Source organism: Papio anubis, chromosome 12, assembly GCF_008728515.1.
Source record: "Papio anubis isolate 15944 chromosome 12, Panubis1.0, whole genome shotgun sequence".
Lineage (NCBI taxonomy): Eukaryota > Metazoa > Chordata > Mammalia > Primates > Cercopithecidae > Papio > Papio anubis.
The window spans coordinates 65,757,124-65,771,086 of record NC_044987.1 but is presented as its reverse complement, the minus strand read 5'-3'; the positions used below and the strand labels follow the sequence as shown (position 1 = coordinate 65,771,086).

The 13,963-nt window shown below is 45.4% G+C and overlaps 1 protein-coding gene and 1 long non-coding RNA gene across 25 annotated transcripts in view; one reads left to right on the top strand and one right to left on the bottom strand.

Annotated features, from left to right (window-relative positions):
• DNHD1 (dynein heavy chain domain 1) overlaps positions 1-13,963 on the bottom strand; it is a 92,547-nt gene that overhangs the window by 16,184 nt on the left and 62,400 nt on the right. For 17 of the 24 annotated variants that reach the window (XR_002517100.2, XR_002517099.2, XM_031653261.1 and 14 more), the window contains 6 exons: positions 13,616-13,713; positions 10,609-13,495; positions 10,247-10,424; positions 9,885-10,077; positions 9,418-9,706; positions 114-1,722 (listed from right to left, as the gene is read on the bottom strand). Coding sequence is in view for 21 of the 24 variants with exons in the window: in XM_031653261.1 (XP_031509121.1) it covers positions 114-1,722; positions 9,418-9,706; positions 9,885-10,077; positions 10,247-10,424; positions 10,609-13,495; positions 13,616-13,713 (5,254 nt within the window). In the remaining 3 variants the exon portion in view is untranslated. Of the gene's footprint in view, positions 1-113; positions 1,723-9,417; positions 9,707-9,884; positions 10,078-10,246; positions 10,425-10,608; positions 13,496-13,615; positions 13,714-13,963 lie in introns of those variants that run through there. The other 7 variants (XM_021926162.2, XM_021926163.2, XM_021926166.2 and 4 more) reach the window with 7 other exon arrangements.
• Positions 9,425-10,355, top strand: LOC116269739. The gene is made up of 3 exons (XR_004177469.1): positions 9,425-9,541; positions 9,646-9,836; positions 10,243-10,355. It is a non-coding gene; the product is annotated as an uncharacterized LOC116269739 (long non-coding RNA).

Here is a 13,963-nt window from a genome sequence, read left to right as displayed (position 1 = left end):
CAACCAGACCACTTAGCCCCAATCTCTCAGCCCTTATGGCAGCCCACAGAATTCCTTTTGGCCAAGACAGAGTAAAAGCAGAGCAGACCCGGGTATGGGGTTCTTGGCCTCACCTCTGCAACACCATTTCCTTCTTGATGTTCTGTTTGACACCAAGGTTCTCCCTGGGGAAGTGTTCTTCAATGCGGTCCAAATCCGCTTCTGTGTACTGGCCAGGGAAACTGCCTGAGGTTGCCAGGGCCAGGAGGCGATGAAGTGTAGTGAGATCCACACCACTGGGTACCAATAGAGCCACAGGCTGGCTTAACAAGCCAGCACGCCAGCTGGCATCTCGTAGACATTGGAGAATGTCCTCCTCTGACCCAGATGGTAGATGAAAGAAATGGGTCTGACATATACTAGAAGCCAGAGTGATGGCAGTGTGGCGCCCAGTACCCAGAGCCCCCGAAAGCAGCAGGCCATGCTGCCGGGGCCTGGCCAACACCCGGACCAGGCGGGCCACATGCTGTGCCATGGAATGACACCGGGCAAGGTGGGGGCTCAGCTTCAGTTGAGCAGCTGAGGTGGCCAGCTGCTCCTCTAGCTTCTCCCACTGCCGTTCCAGGTACAAGTTGGGGGTTTCAGAGTTAGGCCCCAGTGTCAGCTCCTGACTGAAGACCACGTCTGAGGGCTTTTCCTGGGGATGTAGTAGTAGCACTGGTAATAACAGGGGTGAGACCAGGTCCATCTGGGGTGCCTTCTGCCACCAAGTCTTGAATGATCTCCTTACCTGGAGCCTATAGTTGGATGCCCTTGTGCCTTTCTCTTGCCTTATCTTGTGACTTATGCTTTCCCTCATCCCTCTGCTTACTGGTCCTATAGATGGTGTTAGACTTGGATCACTGGAGTTTGAGCCTGTGGCGACCTGAAGTCCATAAGGCTCCTCTTCCTCCTCTGTTTCACTGTTGCTGTTGCTGAAGTCCTCCCACTGGGCCAACTCCCCTTCAGATTCTACTTCGGGCACCCTCTCCTCCTCCTCCTCATCCTCCTCATGGTCCTTGCCCAGGTTCTGGGGCCCTGGACCACAACAGAAGACACTCTGAGCTACTACTAGGAGCAGCTTGCCACAATAGGAGCGTTCCCTAGGGCTGTCCAGCCGGTCACAAAAGGTTCTCTGTGCCTCATGCAACCAAAGACGCACCACGTTGCGTGTGGCCATCATAATGGTCAGACGAGTGCCACGCAGGCCTGACACCCGGCGCAAGTGCTCCTGGTGGTTGGGATAGTCCACAAAGCCTCGGGAGCCTGTTCTATTAGGCAGCAGCTGCAGGTTGCTCAGTAAGTGGCTCACAGAGTGTGGGGAGAAGTGGTAGTGTGGGTGGAGGGGTGAAGGCATGAAGCAATTGCACACAGCCTCCCAAGCCTCTACTGAGGCCCTAACTAGGGCTCGTGCCAGAGCACGCTCCCGCTCCACAGAAGGGAAACGCTCAAGCCAAGCCTGAATAATAGGCACATGTCTGTCCAGCAGGGTGGCCTGGGTCATGCTTTCCAGGGCCAGGACTGTGAAGAGTCGGAAGAGGCGTGGACACAGTGGGCGCTCACAGTAGCCTGGCACTGTGACAGTGGCAAGGAAATTGACTGTAGGCTGCAGTGTCTGTAGTTCCAAGGTGCTGTGGGCATACACAGTGCCATCCATGGCCTGGCGCAGAGTCTCCAACACTGGCTGGCAGCTCTTCTCTGGGTCTATGGGACATGAGGAATAATAATGAGGACATGTGAAAGTCCACATGAGAGTATCAGTCTGTTCCTTCTATTCCTGCCACACACGGTTCTAAAGGAATTTTGTGAATCTGACATGTTGGGACTTGGTCACATTTGAGTAAGCTATTCTCCCTCCCCAACATTTTCCCTAAAATTGAGGAATTTCTTCTCCCTTCTCCCGAGATCCTATCTCTTCTCCTTCTCCCTAGTTCCTAGCTCCCTATCCTATTTGGAAGCTGAGAAGGATAGAAACCAGATCTGACCACAATTAGGGGGAAAGTGCAATCATTTCAGTCAAAGAGAATAGAGTTATATCACATGTACACACAAAAAAATCAAATTTAGGCTGGGGTGTGGTGGCTCACCCCTGTAATCTTAACACTTTTGGAAGCTGAGATGGAAAGATTTCTTGAGGCCAGGAGTTCAAGACCAGCCTGGGTAACATAGCAAGACCTTGTCTTTACAAAAAATGAAAAATAAAATAGCTGGGCCTGGTGGCGTGTGTTGTAGACCTGTCTACTTGGGAAGCTAAGGCTGGAGGATCACTTGAGCACAAGAGCTTGAGAGAGCCGTGATCGCACCGTCCAGCCTGAGTGGCAGAGTGAGACCTTGTCTCTAAAAAATGATAATAATAATAATAAATTTTAAAAACAAACTTTATTAAGACACTATTTACATACAACAAAATGTATACATTTTAAGTATACAGTTCAGCAAGTTTTGACTAATGTACACACCTGTGTCATCACCACCCCAATGATATTTAGAACATTTTCATCACCCTAGAAAGTTCCTCATGCTCCTTTAAAGTCAATCAATCCCCCTGCCACCACCATCACAGGCATTGTTATGTGATCTGATTTCCATCACTATAGGTTAGCTTTGTCTGTTCTAGAACCTCAAATAAATAGAATCATACAGTATATACTTGATCATGTCTATCTTCTTTTACTCAGCAGGTTTTTGAGACTCATCCACATTTTTGAGTGTTTCCGTAGTTTGTTCCATTTTATTCCTGAGTAGTATTTTTCTGAGAGCCCCCAGTTAAACTGGTGTTCTAGTACCAGAGCAGCCAACAACCCTGCCCTAACAGGAAATAAAGAGGAGCTGAGTGTGGGGGTTTACAGTGTGCCTTTCACAGGATACGTCTTTTATCTGATGGACTGCCTAATGCCTAGTTGTCTGACCTGTGACCAGAGAGTCCTTCACACAGAAAACTTGCTCTGATTCTTTAGATAGAAGGACAAATTCAATACACCACAACGATAGGAAACAAGTTCAAAGATTTTTACTTAATCCTGTGCAAGGAGGGCATAATGAGCCAGGAGGTCGTCAGTCTTCCATCCTCATGTCACCTGAGGCAGCAATGAAGAGTCAGAGAGAGAGAGAGAGAGAGAGAGAAAATGCGGGAGGAAAGGAGGAATGGAGGGAGGGACTGGCAGTATATATAAGGAAATAGGGTGTGGGTCATTTTAAGTTTTCAGGCAAATGCCTGAATGGCCTGTTTTTAAAGGAAAGGAGGGAAAGCAGGGAACTAGTCAGCTAGGTGGGAGAGGTGCCTCTAAATTCTTATCTCTTGCCACCACCTGGAGTCATTTGGGTATATATGTGGATTTACCATTATACAGAACAATGCTACTGTGAACATTCATGTATACTAAGTTTGAGGATATGTGGTTCTCATTTTACTTGGGTGAGTACCTAAGAGTGGAATTGCTGGGTCATATGTTAAGTAACATTTAATTTACTAAGAAACTGGCATATATTTTTTATAGTGGATGTACCATTTTACATTCTCACCATCAAAGTGAGAGAGTTTCAGTTGCTCTACATCTTTGAAAACACTCGTTATTGTCAGTCTTCTTAATTATCACATGGTGGTTTAAATTTGCAGTTCACTGATGCCTGATAGTATCAAGCATCTTTTTGTATACTATTGGCCACTCATACATCTTTTGTGAAGTGTTGTCTGTTTAAGTCTTTTGTCCATTTAAAACATTGGGATGATGTTTGTTTTCTTATTGAGTTGTAAGAGTTTTTATGTATTCTGGGTTCAAGTCCTTTGTCAGATACATGTATCATGAGTGTTTTCTCTGTCAATAGCTTATTTTTTCATTTTCGTAACAGTGTCTTTTGAAGGGCATAGGTTTTCAATTTTGATAAAATTTAGGTTTTGTGCCCTAAGAAATCATTGTCTAACCAAGGTCACACAGATTTTTCTCCAATTTTTTTCTAAAAAATTTATAGTTTTAGCTTTTACATTTAGGTCTGTGATCCATCTATAATTTATTTTTATCTATATTTTGAGGTAGAATACATGGTTCATTTTTTTCCATGCATATATCCAGATGTTCCAGTACCATTCTTTGAAAAGCCTATCCTTTCCCCCCATTGAATTATCGTGGCACATTTATTAAAAATCAACTGGCCATATATGACTACTTATCAGATTTTCTGTTCCATTCCATTAGTCTATATGTATATCCTTATACCAATACCACACTCTCTTCGTTACAACAACTGTAGAGCCAGTTTTAACATCACTAGTGTGGGTGTCCCAACTTCATTCTTTTTCAAAGTTGCTTGGCTCTTCTAGATCTTTTGCATTACCATATAAGTTTCAGAATAAGTCTGTCAACTTACCAAAAAAAAATCTGTTAAGATTTACCTTGGCATTGCATTGAATCTATAGATCATTTGGGGGAGAATGAGGACCTTACTGATACTGACTCTTCTAATCCATGAACATCATAAATTTCTCCATTTATTTAAGTTTCCTCTATCTCAGCAATATTTAGTCATTTTCAGTGTCCAGATCTTGAATGCTTTTCATTAAATTTATTCCTAAGTATTTTATCCTTTTAAATGACTTTTAAGTAATATTTTAAAATTTCAATTTCCAATGGTTTGTTACTAGGATATAGAAATACAAACGATTTCAATGGATTGATTCTGTATCCTGTGACCCTGATGACTTAACTTATTTATTGTAGTAGTTTTATGGGGTTTTAGAAAAGTATTTCTTTGGGGTCTCTATGTAGACAATCATATTATACGCCAATACAGACAGTTTTAACTTGTCTTTTCTAATTTTAAAAGCTTTCATTTCTTTTTCTTAATTGCATCGATGTGGTCTCCAGTACAATATTGAATAGAATCAGTGAGTATGTTCTTGCCTTTTAACTGATTTTAGGGGGACAGTATTCAATATTTAACCATTAAGTATGTATTTAGCTGTAAGTATAATAGACGCTCTTCATCAAATTGAGAAAGTTATCTTCTATTCCTAATTTCCTGGGAGTTATGGAATAGTGTTGGAATTTTGTCAAGTGATTTTTATCTACTAACATTACTTACTTATTTGCTCCTTTATTCTGTTAATGTGAGCTACACTGATTGATTTTTCAATGGTTAGTCAGCTTTGCCTTCCCAGGATAGACTCCATTTGGTCTTAAGATGTTATTATTTTTGTATGTTGCTGAATTTTATTTAATAATATTTCAGTGAAGATTTATTTTTGCATTTAGGTTTATGAAAGATAACAGTTTATTTCTTTTCTTGAAATGTCTTTGCCATGGCTTAGTATTCTCCGTTTTCTGAAAAAGTATGTGTAAGTTGTACTTTCTTTTCTAAATACTTGATATAATTCAACTGTATAACCATCTGGGACTGGAAACATTTATTATTATGCATTCAAACTTTTCTTAGGTATGAGGCTGTTCATTTTCTATTATTTTTCTTCTTTTGGTCAGGCTTTGACAAGTTATGTTTTTGTAAGGCATGTGATACGGTTTGGCTCTGTGTCCCCAACCAAATCTTGTCTTGAATTGTAATCCCCATATGTTGAGGGAGGGACCTGGTGGGAGGTGAGTGGATCATGGGGCCAGTTTCCCCCATGCTGTTCTCATGATAGTGAGCAAGTTCTCACAAGATCTGATGGTACATCTCCTCATCCCCCCACCCCCACCCCACTGCTATGTAAGACATGCCTTGCCTCCCCTTTGCCTTTTGCCATGATTTTAAGTTTCCTGAGGCCTCCCCATTCATGCAGAACTGTGAGTCAATTAAACCTACTTTTTTGTATCTTTTGAGACGGAGTTTCACTCTTGTCACCCAGGCTGGAATGCAATGGCGCGATCTTGGCTCACTGCAACCTCTGCCTCCCAGGTTCAAGCGATTCTCCTGCCTCAGCCTCCCAAGTAGCTGGGATTACAGGTGACCCCCATCATGCCCAGCTAATTTTTGTATTTTTAGTAGAGATGGGGTTTCACCATGTTGGCCAGGCTGGTCTCAAACTCCTGACCTCAAGGGATCAACCTGCCTCAGTCTCACAAAGTGCTGGGATTACAGGCGTAAGCCACCACGCCCGGCCTAAATCTCTTTTCTTTATGAATTACGCAGTCTCAAGTAGTTCTTTATTGCAGTGTGAAAACAGACTAATACAGCATGTGTCCATTTTATCTAAGTTACTAAATTTATTAGCATAAAGTTTTTCATACTTTTCCCTTATTATCCATTTTTTAAAACTTTTTTTTTTTTTAAATGAGAGTCCCACTATGCTGCCCAGGCTGGTCTTGAACTCCTGGCCTCAAGAAATCCTCCTGCCTAGGCCTCCCTCCCTAGTAGCTGGGATTACAGGTACATGCCATCATGCCTGGCTCCCCCCCAACTCTTTTTTTTGATATGGAGTCTCACTCTGTCGCCAGGCTGGAGTGCAGTGGTGTGATCTCAGCTCATCGCAACTTCCAACTCCCTGGTTCAAGCAATTCTCCTGCCTCAGCCTCCCGAGTAGCTGGGATTACAGGCACATGCCACCATGCCCAACTAATTTTTGCATTTTTAGTAGAGACGGGGTTTCACCGTGTTGGCCAGCATGGTCTCAATCTCCTGACCTCATGATCTGCCCTCCTCAGCCTTCCAAAGTGCTGGGATTACAGGCGTGAGTCACACTGCCTGGCCCTGGTTCCCTTTTTATCCTTTTAAATATCTTTAATAAAAACTCTTTTATTCCTGATATTCAAAATTTATGTTTTCCTTTTTATTTCTTGATTTGTGTTAACAGGTGATTGTCAATTTTATCTTTTTCAAAGAAACAAAATATGGCTTTGTTGATATTCTCCATTGTTTGTATGTTTTTCTATTTCACTGATTTCTGCTCTGATCTTTATTATTGATTTCCTTTTAAATGCTTTGGGTGTAACTTACTCTTCTTTTTCTAGAGTCTTAAGCTGAAAATTTAGGTCACTGATTCCAAGCTTTTCTTTCTAAGAGATATTTAAAACTATAACCTTTAGTTGCATCTTACAAATTTTGATATGCTTTGTTTTCATTATTATTTAGTTCAAAACATTTTCTAATTTCCCTTGTAATTTCTTTTTTGGTACATAATTTATTTAGAAGCGTGCTGTTTAATTTTAAATAACTTGGAAATTCTCTAGGCATCTTATCAATATTTGTATTGTTATGGTCAGATAAAATATTTAAAATGTTAATCCTCTGAAATTTGTTGAGACTTATTTTATAACCCAGCATATGGTCTATCTTGGTGAATGTTTCATGTGCATTTGAAAAGAAGGTGCATTTTGCAGTTGGTGAGTATAATGTTCTGTAAATGTCAGTGTGTTGCTAGTGTTATTCAGATCTTTAATGTCCATACTTTCTTGCTCCTTGTCTTACCAGTTACTGTGAGAAGCATATTAATTTCTTACTATGATTTCAGATTTACTATCTCTTTTTTGTTTCTATTGGCTTTTTTTCATATACTTAAATGTCTGTTTTAGATGTGGACACATTTAAGACTTTTGTCTTTCTGATGAGTTGAATCTTTTAATTATGAGATATTCTTTTCTATCTCTGGTAATATCCTTTGTCTTAAAGTGCTTTGGTATTAATATTGCCACATCAACTTCCTTATGCAAACTATTTCTGCAGTAAATATTTTGCATTAAAAAACTTCTTTTAATCTATCTGTGTTTAATATTTAAAGTGCATCTTTTGGACAGCATATAGCTAGATCTCAGGGTGAGTTTCTATTCTATTGCTTGCTTCTTCTTGACAGCAGGTCAGATTATTTTCTGGGGGTTTCTGTTGGCATGTCTATTCATTTTTTATTTTATACTAGATGTTTTGGTGGTTGTCACTCAAGGACACCTTTTACATTCTGCCAGCAGTAATATTCTTCACTCTACAATATTGCTGAAGTCTCTTCTCAGCTGAAATCTCTTCATATATCTGACTGTACCACTCTTTACTCCTTCTACTGTCTGCAAATTCACTACAAAGACCAAATAATATAGCTGGAAGGAACTACAGGTTTTGGAACCAAATACACTTGAATTTTAATCTTGGTTCTGACACTTAATAGCTAGGGTATCTTGGGCAAGTTATAAAATCTCTGTGTCTGTTTCTTCATCTTTAAAATAATTGCAAAAATTCTCCATCTTACTTGGCTTTTATGAGCACTGAAGATGACACAGACATATCATATAGCACATAGTAGATATTCAATAAATTGTACCGGCTATTATTAAGTACTAATACATCTGGTTCAAGTTTTCTACATCTCATAAGAGACTTCGCTATTTAACTGGATAGACTATCTACCAGGTTGTTGGAGTCAAGGAAGTCAATGGGCTAAACCTCTACCTAAAATTCACTTCCCAATCCCACGGCCATATTTAGAAGCTGTCATCATCTAGAGGCACACCACTTTAGAAACTTTACACTTCAGTATCCCAAACTTTCATCACGATTTTTCTCCTTTCCTTTGTTATCTTGTTTTCTACAAACTTTTATTGAGCACTTACTTCCTGTTGGGTCTATCAAAATGAATGAGACAAATTTCTGTTCTCTGTTCTCATAAATCTCCAAGTGTGGCGAAAGGGACAGACAGGCAAGCATACAATCATGATATCATGGTTATCACAGGTTATTGTACAGAGCACAGGATGGATATCTAACCGAGCCTATGAATCAGGCTTCCCGGAGAAGCTACTGCCTTAGGTAATTTAGAAAGAATACATAGGATTTATCCACATAAAGAAGGCAGAGAAGACAGCAATCCCAGGGTGTAAAGGAAGCCTGACTTGTTGAGCCCAATTAGAGAGAGTGTAAGAGGACACAGAAGAAAGCCTCATCACAGAAAGCTTTGTAAGAGCATTTGTCAGATTTCCAAGTAAAGATCATCTGAACCATGGAAATAAGTGGAAAGATTCAAGAAATATGTAGGAGGTAGGATTGAAAAGACATGGTGACTGGATATTGGTGAAGAAGAAAGAGATGTCAACAAGATTTCTGGCTTACATGACTGGTTGGATGGTGAAACTAAGAGGACACACAGGAGCAGATTTTGGCCACGGGGAGATGATGAGCTCAGGGTTGGATCTGAGGTACCAACAGGACAACAAGGCGGAGACATACAGTAGACAGCTGGATAGACAGATCTGGTGCTTAGAAAAGAGGCAAGATTAGAGACAGAGATTTAGCAGTCAAAGCAGAGAAGAGGCCATGAGAGTGGATGGGATTATTCAGGGAGCATATGTAGAATGAGGATATTAAGAACAAAACATTAAAGTTAGATCTATACACATATATTTGAGAGTCAGTGAATATTGCTAGGGATTTTATAATCTCAAGAGAGGACAGTAGCTCCTTCCTTCCCTCCTCCCAGCTCCTCACCAGAAGTGGCCAGGTGCAGATCCTCCAGCAAGAAGAGGAGGGAGGCTTTAGAATCCTGGTGATGCCCAGGCTGTGGGCTGGCTTGTGTTTGGCCCTGGATTCCTCTGCTCAGCAGGAGACGGAGGTGGGTGGAACTGAAGGCAGGGTGGATGGGGCTGTATATGTAAGGGTGATGTGGCTCTACCAGCACCTCCACAAAGACTGACTTCCCTGTTGCTGCCTCTCCAGCTAGCAGCACTGGCTGCCCCCTTGACAGAAGCAGGTCCACCACATACAAGAGCCGCTCAGTCTGCAGGACAGAAGTGGGACTTACTGCAGCACCTCCAGTATAAGAGAGTAATCTAGCTGAAAATAAAAGTCTAGGGGACTTGTCCTAGAGTGGGCCTCAGCTGATCTTTGAACATGGATTACCCCCAAAAGTAAGTCCTGACGTTCTAACCCTAGCTCTTGCCTTACTGTCCTCATACCTGGATAGAAGGGTGAAAGGTGCCCAAAGTTCCTTTGATGTGGCTGCTCAGGTATTGGCCAGTGAAGGGGACCAGTGTTCCATCTTCAGGGCTTACATGCAGATCAAACACCAAGGCTGAGGGTGGTGGCTCAGGGTAGTTGGAGAGGCGACTAATAGAATCCCTTATGAAGGTATCAAAGACGGGCCAGAACCTGCTCAGATGGACACACAGGCAAAAGCGTCAGACAGTTACAACACTTCCATTTATGACACACTCACAGACTCCACCATACCCTAACAGTGATGTCATGTGGGTTTTTACTTCCATGGGCCAGTCCATCTCAGCCCTCTGCATTTCCCATCCCCCATCCCGGTAGGTACCTGGAGGGAAGGTGGGCTCCGAAGCCCCAGATCAGGGCAAAAAGAAAACTGCTGACAGCCAGCAAGTGTTCCCTGCACTTATTTGGCACATCGTCACTGTCAACCTGGGACTGATTTAGAAAGCTGCTTTTTGAAGACCTGAAGCTTTGGGCCACAGAATCACTACAGCTGAGGTCCTCTGCAAAAGTTGCCAGGGCCACGAAAGGAGCCCCAGTAGAAGAAGGTGGAAGGTGAAAGAAAGAAAAAAGGTTGACACTATTACTTCTCACTCCACCAAAGAACACATGCCCCAGGCTCCAGCCATATACCCCAGCTACCCTTAAGGCTCCATCTCTCTCAAGCCAGCCCTTCCATCTTCCCACCTGGGCCAGGGGCCTTCTCCTCCTTTAGGCGCAGGTGGGGGTCAAGCAGACTATGCAAGATGCGTGCCATGCTGGTAACTTCTGCCACACCTGCACAAACAGCTTGCTGCCCGTGTACCTGCAGCAGGGAGCTGACACCTTGGCGCGCGAGGAATCGGAATGTTGCAGGCACCAGAACTTCAGCCATGTGGTTGAGCTCAGCGACTGTCTGGTGCTGCAGGCGGTACTCATAGGGAAGGGATGCCATCAGGGCACTAAGTATACACTGCCAAGTCTGCTCTCCACCACACCAGACTAGGGCACTACAGCCTACCACTGTGGGGGACATGCCTGTTGCATCAGCCACCTCCATCAAGAGAAAGGTGCCTGGGGGTCGTGCTATCTGCTGTCCACTGGGGAGACTAAGCTGCGGAAGCTCACTCAGGAGGCAAGTGATGGAGTCCAGCCAAGCAGCACTGGAGGCTCCATCACATATTATCCAGTGCTGGATCCCCATTGATTCCTCTGTCTGCCTCTTTTGGCCCATGTTGTTACACTGGCCGGCTGCACGAAGTACCTTGGGGAAGATGCCATGATGCCAGCAGGAGCCCTCTAACCATCCCAGGAACTCCTGGGGGCTGAGGCCACTGGGGTACAGGTGGGTAATTTCCACAGGCTGGCAGCCTTGGGTTGAGGTGCCCTCCATGGCTGCCAGCCGATTTTGGATCTTAAATAAGCTGTGCCAACAAGTGGTCTTGCCACTGCCTGCAGGGCCTAGGAGCAGAATGCCTGAGGCCCGGCTCAGGGCCTGGCTCAACTGTTCCAAGGACCCCAAAATGTCAGGGCTGGGATGCAGACCTACCTGCTGCAGTTCCTCCACCACCAGTGCCTTCATCAGCTTGTAAGTCATAGCTTCTGCCAGCACTTGGCTGGCGCTAGGGAAAAGCGCACACAGCAGCCCTCGGAGGTTGTGCAGGTGGAGCCCATTGAGAACGCTAAACAGTGATGAGTGCAGTAGGGCATGCAGTAGGGCAGCCTCCTCAATGGCAGCTAGGCTGCGAGGCTGCTGGCACTTCGGTTCCTCCTTGGCCACATTTAGTGTCTGTATTGTGTCTTCCAGTATCTGCTTGAGCAGTGGCAGGCGGCAGGGCAGGGGCCCAGACACCAGCTCACGCTCTAGAGAGAAGAATTTGGATAGGCGGGTAGCCATCTGGAAGGCATCCCGCATCCCTGCACCTAGCAGAGTCAGCTCTGCCACTTGCCTCAGATCAGGCAATGCCAATGCCACAGGCCGCAGCAGCAGGTGCAGGTTGGCAGGCACAGCAGAGCTCAGGGCACGCAGTACCAGGAGACAGCCATAGCCAAGGCGCATAGACACATGATGTTTTTCAAAGAAGCCACTGCCAAGGAGCTGGGGCTGGGTGGGGTCTATGGTGCTTGTGTTTCGGGAAGCCTCCTGGTACAGTGGGGCATACAAGCTGTGCAGTTCACCCAGGCGCTGGCCCAGGGCAGACAGCAAGCCAGGGGGAAGCTGCTGAACTTTCTCCAACAGCAGCCAGGCACCACCCTGCAGGGCACCATTCAGATAGTTGCTCAGGCATTGAGCCTCTATCTGAGGTGAGCAGGGCAGCATCACCAGCTGGCGGCCCAGGGCCTGTGCCAGGCTATTCACTATAGCTCTCTTGCCCACACCATTAGGACCCAGTAGAGTCCCACAGGCCACCTCCTCTAGGGCCAATAATAGTACCAGTGCTGGCCGTTCTGGCAGCAGGCTGGGTAGAGGCCCTAGTCTAGGTCCCAAGTACTCATAATTGTACAGGAAGGACCTGCCTAGCACATCTATCCAGCATGCTGCTGGTGACAGAGAGTGTTCAGAAGATGTAGTAGTCTTAAGACTCTGTAGGGGGCTTTTGGGGATTATGTGAGGTGAACCCAAGTGATACTTGAGTTGGCGGACCCAGTGAAAGTCTGTGAGATCACTGACCTGGTGCTGTTCCAGCAGCTGTGCTATATCCCGGTGAGTCACTGCCATGACCAGCAGGGCACTGAGCAGGCTGGTCTGGCGGACAGAAGGCAGGGACTGTCCACCTTGGGAAGCCCTCTGGGCCCGCAAAAAATTCACCAGTACCTCAAGCTTGCGCATATGCATGGAGACCATGGCCAGGGTACCCCACTCAAGCAGAGCTTCCTCCATCTCGGCCCGCCATACCACCTCCTCTGCCACCAGCACACACTGCCATGGGAAGGCCTGGACTAAATTGATCCAGTGCTGGACATACAGTTGCAGGTACAACTTGTTTTGCTTGGGCAGCTGCTTGAGGGCTTCACCTAGAGATGGGCCTCGAGCAAGGCGAGCAGCCACACAGCCCTGCAGCATGTGCACCAGTGCCAAGCGTAGACACTTCTCCAGAGAGGCCAGCCACTTAGGGAGATCTGGATGCAGAGGAAGGGGACCCTGCAGCTTCACCTCCTCCCCACCCGCCCCTAGCACTGCAAGTGCCTCCACCTGAGTCTGTGCGTTTGGGCTTGACTCCCAGTCATCCATGTTTTTCTCACCAGTTGGGCAAGACTTGAACCTCACAGCATGCACATGAGGAAAGCAGCGTCGTACCCATAGCTGGGCTTCGCATGATTCCAGTCGAGCAGCCAGCAGGGCTACCAGCTCACTGTCACTAAGGAAGAAGAGGCGGGGGAAGTGAGCACACACTCCATAGAGCACGCTCTCCAGAGTCATGATGATGCCCTCCAGCTCCACCGATCCTGCTTGCAGCAGTTGTTGCAGCTGCTGGCCTTGGAAGTAAGGGCTCCTCTTGGCACTGGGCACTACCAGTGACAGAACCATGGGGTCAGCTACAGAGATGCGCATCAGGGTTCGATACTGGTCGTCCACGACCTTGAAACGAGAGTTCTGTGGTGAGTGAGAGGATAAAAGTGAGGGCCAATATGAAGTGGCAGCTCCCCTTTCCCACGCTGAGCCCTGCTATTCAGGAACCCTTTTTGCCCTCTCTGCCTTAACCCCCTTCCCTACCAGGTCAGCATTAGGAAACTGGATCTTCATCTCATGCAGAACTTTATTCAGAAAAATCCACTTCTGCTGGAAAGTCAACCACACCTCCAGCAGGGCACCTGTGTAAGCAGCCAGAGAAATGCTGGTGGGAAACACTAGGGTTCTACCTTCTGCAGAGGAGTCCACCGTGCTCCTGACCTCTCAGGTGCCCCGCCAGCCCAAGCAAAATACTCTGCCCAGCAGGACTCGGGGATCCTGCTTGAGGGAGAAAAAATTTTCACTGTGAATAAAAACCTGATCTCTTCATCCCAAGAAACAGCCCTGAAGGAGGTCCTCACTCTATTCTTCATATGTTCTCCCACCCAACCT